Here is an 11,694-nt window from a genome sequence, read left to right on the forward strand (position 1 = left end):
TCCTCACTCCAGATAAAAGTGGAGAGGAAAAGTCTGTCTTCCCTCTGAGGGACCCGTGGCCCCGCTGGAAGGTGGAGCCAACCCCCGGTGCCAAAAACTCAGCAAGGATGATGAACAGCATCTAGTGGATTTTTCCCCTTTTTCAGAACAGAGTGTGTTAGAGAGGTATCAAGACACTATTTCCAGATAGCAGAGGAGAGGAAACAAAGACATTGAGAAAATGCCTTTTGGTGGGCTAGCAGGTTTGAAGGAACAGGTGCTTAAGCCTGGGAAGGAGGAAGTGAAAAACACAGTGGGGGACTCTCTAGGAAAACTACAAAGGTGAGAAGGGTTGTATGGAAAGCAGGAGGATTCCATATGTGTATTCACCGGGGATTCATTTATTTAATAATCACTCTGTAACTAAGAGGGAAACATTTGCAGTCAGAGGGATATGGAGAGCCTTGAAGAAAGCACATTAAGCCCAGCATGCTCTCTGAGATAAATATTTGATTCTTTGGCTTGCCAGTGATGTAATCACAGATTTCATTTTAAGACATTAATACATATTTTATATCTGATACATCTTTCACAGAGGGATGTGTGTGCGGGGTAGCCCCCATGCTGTAAGGCAGATTGTTGTCATTTTAAGAGATAAACGACCAAGTAGGCAATTTCCTGACAAATTAATTATGTGTGTATCGTTTTTCTGCATGTACTTTCGTTATGTCTTAAAGACAAGCATGGACTTACTTTACAAAGTGGAAGATGGGAATATTTTTGGTAATGTGTATTTATTATTATTATTTTTTAAAATATTTAAACAACGTTCAGCTATATGTACCCAAAGAAGCAAATTATTTATGGCGTTCACACTAAAACAGCTTTGTCATGATCCACTAAAGCCTGCACTCCAGAATTGAGCTTAAGGATGTGTTGCTATTATGACTAATTTGAAATAGTCAATAATCTCATCAGGATAACACAGTTAATAACTGTTTGTTCAGTTTTTGGGTCAGGTTGTTGCTCCACCAAACACACACATCATATTGAAAAATAAAACTCACAAAAACATAAAAAACAGACGTCTATACAGTTGAGTGCAATTCAAGACGTTTTTTTTTTGTTGTGTTTATACCATCCTCTGGTTGACGCACCAATAGAAAAGCTGTTATCTGATTTTAAAAAAAAAATTCCTTTCCTTTTATTTTTTAACATGTCAGCTTGTTGCTTATACTTTTTGGTTGCAGCGCTATGAAAGGGCATCAAACGTCCCTAAGATGACATCTGTATCTTAATGCAGTTCAAAAACCTACCAACCACATTAACTATTCTTTCACATAATCAAATTTACAGTACATTTTTCAGTAGCTGTGTATTATTATACAATAGACAACGCAGATTTGAGGGGTTGAGTTTCTGCTTAAATTGAGCCTTGCTCTAAGAGAACTGCAGTATAGCACTGCTGCAGTCAGATGAGCAGGGGATGGAAAAAGAGATGTATTCTGGGTAGTGGAACAGGTGTGGAGAGTGATGCACCTGAAGGCAACCTGATAAGAAGTTTGCAACCTTTTAAGTCGTGTGTCAAGCTCCTTCCCTCTGTAAGAGAGCAGAGACACTCGTGTTACTGAGATATATCTGTAGACACATTTTAACAAAGTAACAGACAGCTATGCTATATGTTTTATGCTTAAATCACAGATGTAAGTTACATTTTCTGCCATAAACTGTAAATGAAAAAAAGACGAGGCAGATTGTGTGATGAGTGACAGGAACAACAGAATGATATGTTATTGTTATAAAGTAGTTTGAATATTCACAAGTGCTTACATTTTTCAGTGACATAACCAGATTATTTCACATTATTAGTGTGTTTATAATGCATTTTAAACTTGTAATTATTATAAGCTGAAGAGATGAGAAAGGCCCTTATAAGATCACATGTTCCAACTGTTACTGTTACTTACTCTTTCTGTTCCTGCTCCTTTTGCCTCCTAGGAAAATAGATGGTAGTAATGTAGAAGAAGAGGACCACATTGAACTGACAGAGGATGGGCGTCCGGTGGCTTCAGCCCCGCGTGCTGCCCCGCTGCTGGACTGCAGCTGTGGGGGTTTGCCCAAGCGCTACATCATCGCCGTCCTCAGCGGCCTGGGTTTCTGCATCTCATTTGGCATCCGCTGCAACCTCGGTGTGGCCATTGTGGAGATGGTGAACAACAACACCGTCTACATCAACGGCACTCCTGTGATGCAGGTATAGCTGCTTGACATCGCAAAGGACCCCTAAGATATAAAGCTATATAACTTTGTGGTTTTCTTCTTGTTGTTCAGAAGAAAGTGGCCTAACTTTATAATAAGCATCAATAAAAAAAATTAAATTGAGTATTAGTAATGTTGTGTTATATATACTGTACATTTTTATGACCACCAAATACATTTGAACAAATAAACCAAAAACTAAACCACTGACAAAGACTTAACTATTTTTCTAAATACATTTTGTTTTTGAGCAGTGGACTCCTATTTTGTACGGCGCCCGGAGAGCACTGTAGGGAACAGTGCCTGACTCAGGGACACCTCAGTAGCACTTTATATTTTGGGGACTTGAACCGGTGACCTTAAAGTTCCCAAGCCAAGTGTATATTGGACTTTGCCACCATCCCCATATACAGTATCTGATAAAAGGAATTGGATCAGGAAAACAAGTTTAAAGTTTAAAATAAGCTTCCACAGACAGTCTTACTTGCAATGAATCTGTGTGTCTCAGATGCAACCAGAAAATTTAGACCAGTCATTTATTGTTCAATGGAGGTTATCTCGATATTTTAGCTTTTTTTCTTTTTCTTTCTCATCCTCTCCAGAAAGCTCAGTTTAACTGGGACCCAGAGACAGTGGGGCTAATCCACGGATCCTTCTTCTGGGGCTACATCGTGACTCAGATCCCCGGTGGTTTCATCTCCAACAAGCTGTTTGCCAACAGGTGACTATCAATGATTCCATTGTAACACTTTAACCTCGGTTTTATGTCATTATACATTACATTTAGGACTGTAGATTGGAAAAGTAATTTGTTGATAAAGTGTTGTAAGAGAGACTTTTTACCCTTCTCTGATATTTAATTCATCTAAGGATTAATTGATTATTAATCAATATATAAAGCTTAAATACTATAGCACCTTTTATAGACATAAGTGCAGTTCAAAGTTTGGACAGAAAAACAACACAGTAATTTAAACAGTTTGACAATTTGAGGCCAATGCGTGAAATGATCACTAGCTAATAAAATAGAAGTATAAGCTATAATATGATTCATATAAAAACTAGGCTATTATAATAACAATAGAGTCCATAAATGTGAACAACTTAAACACAAACAAATAAGTGAGTGATTCATTAAATAAGAGTAAGATACAATACAGTTTTTTAACAGAATAACGATAAACTAATTTAATGTAATAAAGTGAAAATGTCTATAAACAATTTTTCCCAACTAATACTCCCAACAGATCTTACATCCAATAGCAAACCTTTTCAGACAAATGGAGAATAGAAAAGGTCAGAATAAAAACCGTTACAGTATCATGATTTTTGTTTATTTATTTTCACGAGTTGAGAATAAGACAATGTTTGCAGCAGCCCTGAGCACATTATGTTAAGAAAGGATCTCAAGAAAGCCAGAAAAGATCAGTGTTTTAGGGCAGAGTGCCTCCTCAGCCTGCATTGGTAAAGGGTTAAAGCTGTACGGTGTGGTGAGCGGTGCTGATGGAGCAGATAGCAGTCCTGTAATAAAAGCTTCACAGGAGAAGAGGACACGCCACTGACAGAGTTAATAATGAAAGATCCTGCCTCTGATTTCTTTCTGAAACACCAGGCACTGGAATATTACAAGTGTCACTTACACACTGTTTTGGAAAAAGAGAAGGTAGGGGGGATGAGGTGAAGGAGAGAAGAGATGGGAGCTAAGCGGCATCGTGGTGATGAAGCAGAGACTTGCAGGTTGAATCGATGTCTTTATCTTGGTGCATGAAAGGGAGAGGCGTGAGATCTGTCTCATTATAAAGCTGACTGAGATGCTTTGACCGTCAGATATTTGGAGATATACTGCCAGCCAATATCAAACGTCTACTGTGGCTAAAATTCCCTGATAAATTGATCAGGACACAAGAGGGAAACATATGGAATTTAAGTTAAAGTAAACTCAAATTAATATTGTTGTTAATTTTATTATAATAATAATAATAATAATAATAACACTTTTCAGTTCAGCTGACAAACACTTGGTTATATTGGATATTAATTGGAAATAATAAGTGTAATCACGTCTTCCAAGAGAAGGATTTAAGTGTGTAATAGAAAGTCCACCTTGATGTTGCAATGCCGTCACACCCACACTTTGATGACGCTCTAGTATTTCTACAGGGTGTTTGGGGCTGCCATTTTCCTGACCTCCATACTCAACATGTTCATTCCATCGGCAGCGAGGGTGCACTACGGTTGTGTCATGTTTGTTCGTATCCTGCAAGGCTTAGTGGAGGTAAGAAAAACACACTGGAGGCAAAAAAGTGAGAAGGATGTACTGTATTATATTGCAATACTTCCATATACTACACTTATTTGATTTACTTGTATAAATTGGTAGATCAATATCCCTCTCATGTCAAAGCGTTCTTCGCATCCATCCATGTCAGGCAAATACGTTTGTTTCCAAAAATGTGGCACCATTATTTAAGTATTTCAAGTGTTCAGATCAATTTACTCTCAAATCTTTGTCCTTTGACATCTTCTACCTTAACCCTGCTAGGGTGTCACCTACCCAGCATGCCATGGGATGTGGTCCAAATGGGCGCCACCCCTTGAACGCAGTCGACTGGCCACAACGTCATTCTGTGGTGAGCGTAGCCTGCAGTTTCCTCTGTTCGTATTGCTCAGTGCAGTCTTCAAAACTGACCACAGCAGAGAGCTACAAACAGTTTACACAAAAACCTAATTCACAGTGGGACTAGTCAGTAAATGGACATGAGAGAGGTCATTTTGTTTTGCAGATTTAGTCCATGGCTTTCTCTCCTGAATTCAAATAAACTGGTACCATGACAACCCAAGCATCAAAACCCTCTTGACATTGTCTGTAAATGAACACGGCTCACCTGCGTGCTCAGAAAGAGCGTCTCCCTCTATTCACCTAAGCAAGCATCACATTGCTTACTGTCCAAAGCACTCTCATGCTCCATTCAAAACAGCCTCTCTACCTCCACAGTGCAAAAGACTCAGCATTGTTCAATGCAACTAATGTGTTTCTTTGATGACTTTGTTTTTATCAAGACACATTTCCACTATACAGTATTGTTTTTCGTGATATTGAAGGCATCTGCACTACATTAAATGAAGCTATATTATACAATACTTACATTTTTGAAATGGAAATATGAACTAGAAAACAATTTTTCTAAAATATATTTTTACTTATTAATTTTAGTTATTCGTCATTATCATTGACATCCAATGTTGCTGCTGGAATAATCATACCTTGACATTGAATCCTGACACTACTTTTCCCAGGATCCTACGCAGGAGCAGTGATAGCCATGCCTTTAGCGGGAGTGCTTGTTCAGTATGTCGGCTGGCCTTCGGTCTTCTATGTCTATGGTAAGACTTATGTTTGAATAAACATCACAAAATTAAAATCACACCAAACATTTCAATAAGTCACTCCAATAAAAATATTGCCAAAGTACAAAATATGTTTGATGGGAAGGTAATCACCTATTTTACGCCTGTATGCTAAATGTAGCTGCAGCCAGTGCCGGTAAGCTTACCGTAGCTTAGCATAAAGACTGCAAAAAGGGGGGAAAAGCTACATTTCTGTAAATATTCTAGATATAAAAGTTCACTTAGTCAACTGTATTCGTAGGATAAAGTATTTACCCTTTGAAAGATCCTGGCGTTTGTCCTGTAGCTTTTCTGTCCTTATAACAGTCGCTGTGCTAAATTAAGCTAAGCTAACTGGTCGCTTGCAGTTGCTTCAATTCATCTCAGTTGATCTTCTTACTTAACCTTTGGCAAGAAAGCAAATATTTAAAAGTATTTCTGTCAAACCTTTTCTTTAAGCTGTACAAGGATAATTTCTGTTTTGCCAATATTTTAGAACTGAGGTTAAAAACACGTTTTGATCTTTACAGATAGATTACACACACAACCACACAGGAATATATAGTCTGGTGTTGAGTCATTATATAGACTAGGTGTCTGTTTGCTGACTTTACAAATTGGTTTTCATGTTGCCGTGCTGCTCTGTGTCAGATGTACTTTGTATGCTTTGCACTAAGCGTTATCTGAATCGCTTTAGAGTTTGATTAAAAGGATTAACACTGACATTCTTTGCCAAATGTGTTTTAATAAAAAACCTACTCGGTTCGGCTGTGATATCATCTTGTGATTTATTGATGTAAATTAGCATTTTCCTGACAGGGCTCTGTGACTCATACATTGTTCATTTCATTTAAATAATGAAAATTCTTGTGGTCCAGAGAGGCTGGGCTTGTTTTAATTAGGCTGTTCGGCCCCTTACAAAGACTCCAACAAGAATATAACAACTCTAATAATATATGTACAGGGCATGCATACAAACGCATTTTTGTTGCTCTTATTTTTTCTTATTTAAGGTGTTTTTGGGATCATATGGTATATCATGTGGCTGCTTCTGGCATATGGAAGTCCTGCTGAACATCCAACCATCACAGATGAGGAGAGGACATACATCGAAACCACCATTGGTGAAACAATGCGCCAACTGAGTAAGACTGAGGTGTGTATGGGTAACATGCTACCAGTTTCAGGGGGTCACAAACACACACAGTATACGCTGCATGACAGAGGTGTAGACTCCAGTCAAATGACTTGGATTCAAGTCAGTGTCTGGTCATACATTTGAAAAATGTATACTTTGAAAAAAAAAGAAAAAAATTCTTGTTGACTTAAGCGCCAATGACTCTTGACTTCACTTAAACTTCAGCCATTTAACCAAGCCTTCCAAGCCCAAAAATGTAATCTTACGTTACCAAATCCATGTCCCACAAACCAATTAATTTACCGTCATTTACTAAATTTATAAATGTTAGGTCGACATGTAAATCCAAATCTTTGTTCGAACCCATCTGACAGCAACCAATCAAGTTGCAGGAAAGAACCATAAAGAACTAACGTTGCATCACTGAACGCCAACTGCAACATGACACCGAAGAAAGGACATTTAGGACTTAAATCATAATGTTTAGGATCTGGGACTTGACTCGAGACCTGAAATATTTAAGACTAACTGTACATGTGCCGTGCAAAGCAATGACTTGGTCCAACATCTTTGGCAAACACTGACCACTGTCTCCTAAACGCAGAAATTCAAGACACCGTGGCGTCGTTTCTTTACCTCCATGCCTGTCTATGCCATCATCGTGGCCAACTTCTGCCGCAGCTGGACCTTCTACCTGCTCCTTATCAGCCAGCCAGCGTATTTTGAGGAAGTCTTTGGCTTCCCCATCAGCAAGGTTGGCGTTGCAGTAACACTATAGCTGTTCAGTTTACAATCACAAATACCGTACACAAAGATCAGTAATCATTGGAATGACTTAAACATTAGCTAACTGTGTGTATGATCTCCCTACAGGTGGGGATCCTGTCTGCTGTGCCCCACATGGTGATGACTATTGTAGTTCCTATCGGAGGACAGCTGGCTGACTACTTACGCACTAACAAAATCATGTCTACCACAAATGTGAGGAAAATAATGAACTGTGGAGGTACGTCGTATCAAAATAGTAGCAATACATTTTGTCATTTTTTATTCTTATATGACACATATGTATTGAAGAGTATAATGTGTTCGCTTTAAGCAATTACTCAATGGTTTCTGAATGAACAAGATACCTCACCCAATACTTTTATTTGATTTACTCGAGTGTTCCATTGCATAGGTGCATAATGTTATGACTGTTTTGTAATATCCAGTCCGAGTCAGGGTTTGAGGCTATGGTATGTGTCTTTTTAAACGTGGTAATTCAGAAAAAGAGCAGATGTTTTTCTATCTTAAGTGAATGCATTCTGATTCTGTTTTTATCAATACAGATTTTAGAAGATTAAGTCTTTTTTGTTTGTGTTTTCTGTACGTTATTAAGGAGTCCTGTTAGAATGATTGAGGTATTGTGCAGGACAATGAATTGAAGCATCTCTCACAGATTTAAGGCATCCATATAAATATGTTTATGGTGTTTTTTGATAAATGATCTAACGACACACATTTTTCTGGTCCTGTTACAGGATTTGGTATGGAGGCTACTCTTCTGTTAGTGGTGGGGTTTTCTCACACACGCGGAGTCGCCATCTCCTTCCTAGTTCTTGCTGTAGGGTTCAGTGGATTCGCCATCTCAGGTATTACCATGTCTGCGCCAAAGAAACATTTTTCTATGACCTGAAGTATAACCCTCCAAAAACACAAGGGATTTCCTATGAATTTTTGGTCAGTTTAAAACATTTAAACAAACATGATGTTGCCTCTTTTTCATTTGTGGCTTTTTCCTCTTCATTCTCTGTCTTTTGGATTATGAAAGACTCGAAGTGCCTTTGGGTGTCATTCAGCCTGCGTTAAGGCTTGGCAGGCTGAAGGCACTTCCCCTGAATATTTTATAGATTGTTGTCAAGGCAACCAAAAAATCCAAATGTGTATGTGGATCTACAGGAAACCAGAAAATTTATGACAACATTTTCTCACTCTTTTCTTAATCAAATGTTCTTGTGTGTGCTGTTCTCAGGTTTTAATGTCAATCATTTGGATATTGCTCCTCGCTACGCCAGCATCCTGATGGGCATTTCTAACGGGGTGGGAACCCTATCTGGCATGGTGTGTCCTCTGATCGTTGGAGCCCTGACTAAAAACAAGGTACAACAAGTTGATTTGTAACAGCAACTGTTTTTCAAATAAGTAAACAGAAGTACACCAATTAGTTGCAATTCATTTTAGATATTTCGCTCTTATCTTGACTGTAAATTAAGGTTAATACTTTTTCCTTTCATCTCATATTCTGTTGAAATCTATTTAATTTTTAATGAGAGTCGAAAACTCAAAAACAGAGCCCTTCACAGAAGTTTTCCCTCATGTATAAAATCAGCTTTGCTTTTTCATCAAACACAAACTCAAAGTTTTAATCTTCCATCTATCAGTGTTTGTTGTTAATAATTTATAGCCCTATGAAATTTACTATACACATTGGAGTTGTAGTTTTTCCAATGCCATGCCTTAAGTAGGGCAGTGCATTAACAGTGTTTCCTCAGTGGCACATAATCAAAAGATCTGCCTTAGAGAGGAAATTCATTGACTCTATTCATCCCCCCACAGACTCGTCTGGAGTGGCAGCACATCTTTATTATTGCGTCCATGGTGCATTACACAGGGGTAATTTTCTACGCTATCTTTGCTTCGGGAGAGCTGCAGGACTGGGCAAACCCTGAGAACGTCAGTGAGGATAAACGTGGCATTATTGATGAGGACGAGCTAGCTGAAGAATCCGAGCTCAACATGGAAGACGCAATTGGCCCAAAAAAGAGTTACGGGACAACAGACAATTCATCTGGTGGAAAACAGGGCTGGAAAAAGAAGAAAGGTGTGACCATGCAAGAGGAGGAGGAACATTGCGGGAATGGCGACTATCAGGATCGGTACCAGTGAGATGCCCTGTGGGGGGGGGGGGGGGGGGGGGGACAGCAGCAGCTTCATTTGTACCTCAAAACGTTTTTACTTTTGGTCAATATGTAGTTTGACAGTGATGTACTCTATTGTTAAAAATCATATTAAAAGACAACATAAAAATGGCAAAATTCTAAAATATTTTTTTAATTAGATCAAATAGGGAAAAAATAAAGAAAATGGAACAATAGTAGTATCTCCACTGACATACGGTATACTGTAGACTAGTGTGCTCAGTATAATAGAAAGTAAACCTCAGAATAACTAGTGCTGTTATAAAAGAACATCTGAATCACATATCAACCTTAAAACCTGACATCCCTGCATCCTGTATTGATCGTACTCCATCTGTGCAAGCAAACTAGACTTTATGTGACTTACTTTGAACCACCTAATGGTTTTTGAAATGTTTTGTGTCAGCTATGCACCGTAAAAAGAGCTGTGCTTCTGGAATGTAATACTCGGCTTGACAGCAGTGTTAATGTTTTTTTTTGCATGGATGTATTTGCTGTTGCTGAATGATTGCACTTTGTCATTGCTTAGTTCGCTCTCCTAGTCTGAGCAGGTCCTAGTTCTTCATCTGTTTCTATCACACTTCTTCCAGCATTATGTCGGCTTCATGATTTAAAGTGCTATGAGCTCAGAATGAACATAAAGGAGGGCAAGTTCATTGCTGACGCTACTCCATGACGCATTTAGTGTGACTGTATTTATTCTCCTGGTGGTTATCTTTATTGCAATTTCTCAATATTTGATACATGACGACCTAGTTTGTTTTTGAAAGATAATGTACTGTAATGCCTAACCCTTAAAGAGTATGGGGAAGTTACTCTTAATATTTGTCTTTACTGTTATAGAAAAGAAAATCTATTTTGTACAGTAAAATATTATCTTATTGTTTGAAAGAGCATTGATTTGATTTGCACTTTACTTGAACACACTGGAGATGTAATAAACTACATTTTTATTCTGTATTAAGATTGTTTAGAGACATAAAATGTTGTGAAGGTTATTCAAAGTACCTTTTATGTCGTTATTGAACATTCATGTTACTTTGTGTTTTCAAAGATATTAATCATCCAATAGCAAAATGTGGGTAAGCAAAATCCACATTGAGAGTCTACGGCTTCAGCTTGAGGGGACTGTATTTAATGCGGGCTAAATGCTACGCTAGAATGGAAATATGATCACAATGACACTTCTTACGTGTTGATGTTCAGCAAGTATTATGTTAACCATTTTCACTATCTTAGATTAGCATGTTAGCATCCTAACAATAATTAGCGCTAAACAGCCAAACGCTAAGGAGGTTGGGAAATGTGTTGGATAACTTTAAAGTGGTGGTGCTGCAAGATGTGAAATTAAAGATCAAGAAAGTGCAATTTACCGTGAGAGGATCATGAATATCTGGACCTTCAGTTCTAATATTTATCAAGAGCTTTCATTCAAAAACAAAAATGCTCACCTGTTGAGGACATCTGAGAATGTAAGAAAGCAACACCCTCTGGTGACCGTGAATGTCATCGCAATTCATCTAATATCGTGAGTTATTTGGGTCTGGTTCATATGTTGGACTGATCAACACATTCTTGTTTAGCAGAAAGGAAAAAAACAGTGCCATCTCCCTCTATTATAGTTCAGCTTTTTAAGATGTGTTTCCACATCTCCACCTCATTATCTCGGCCTGTTTCGGTTTGTCAGCAGGATAAAACATGGCCCCCGCTTTCATTAAACTTGGTTGAAGGGTCTAGCAGAGGCCGAGGAAAACCCATTACACTTTAGAGAGGTTCTGAATCATGAGATAGACACATTATTTTTAATGTTCGTTAACATACCAATATAGGCCATTTGGCAGAGATTTTCACTTTCTGAGTAACCATCTATATTAATTTTCAATTATTTTCAAAAAGCTTTATCCATTCACAATGTGCCCTTTATACGATACAGTTTCTTCTTATCTTCTGTTCCTACTTGATACATTTGGC

At 38.2% G+C, this 11,694-nt stretch overlaps 1 protein-coding gene across 1 annotated transcript; it reads left to right on the forward strand.

Moving 5' to 3' along the window:
• Positions 1–129: 129 nt before the first annotated feature.
• On the forward strand, positions 130–9,691 carry slc17a8 (solute carrier family 17 member 8). Its single transcript, XM_063910163.1, has 12 exons — positions 130–321; positions 1,978–2,233; positions 2,841–2,959; positions 4,399–4,513; positions 4,781–4,868; positions 5,536–5,622; positions 6,639–6,781; positions 7,368–7,517; positions 7,637–7,769; positions 8,287–8,397; positions 8,778–8,905; positions 9,362–9,691. The coding sequence occupies exons 1-12, from the start codon at positions 221–223 to the stop codon at positions 9,689–9,691; spliced, it is 1,761 nt and encodes a 586-aa protein (XP_063766233.1). The 5' UTR covers positions 130–220.
• Positions 9,692–11,694: the final 2,003 nt, after the last annotated feature.

Source organism: Eleginops maclovinus, chromosome 2 (assembly GCF_036324505.1).
Source record: "Eleginops maclovinus isolate JMC-PN-2008 ecotype Puerto Natales chromosome 2, JC_Emac_rtc_rv5, whole genome shotgun sequence".
NCBI lineage: Eukaryota > Metazoa > Chordata > Actinopteri > Perciformes > Eleginopidae > Eleginops > Eleginops maclovinus.

Excerpts from the sequence above, each read along its gene's own strand:
- slc17a8 (XM_063910163.1), top strand. The coding sequence starts at position 221 with ATGCCTTTTGGTGGGCTAGCAGGTTTGAAGGAACAGGTGCTTAAGCCT. Across the intron at positions 2,234-2,840 it reads ACGGCACTCCTGTGATGCAG|AAAGCTCAGTTTAACTGGGA; the intron begins GTATAGCTGCTT and ends CATCCTCTCCAG. Across the intron at positions 6,782-7,367 it reads GCCAACTGAGTAAGACTGAG|AAATTCAAGACACCGTGGCG; the intron begins GTGTGTATGGGT and ends TCCTAAACGCAG.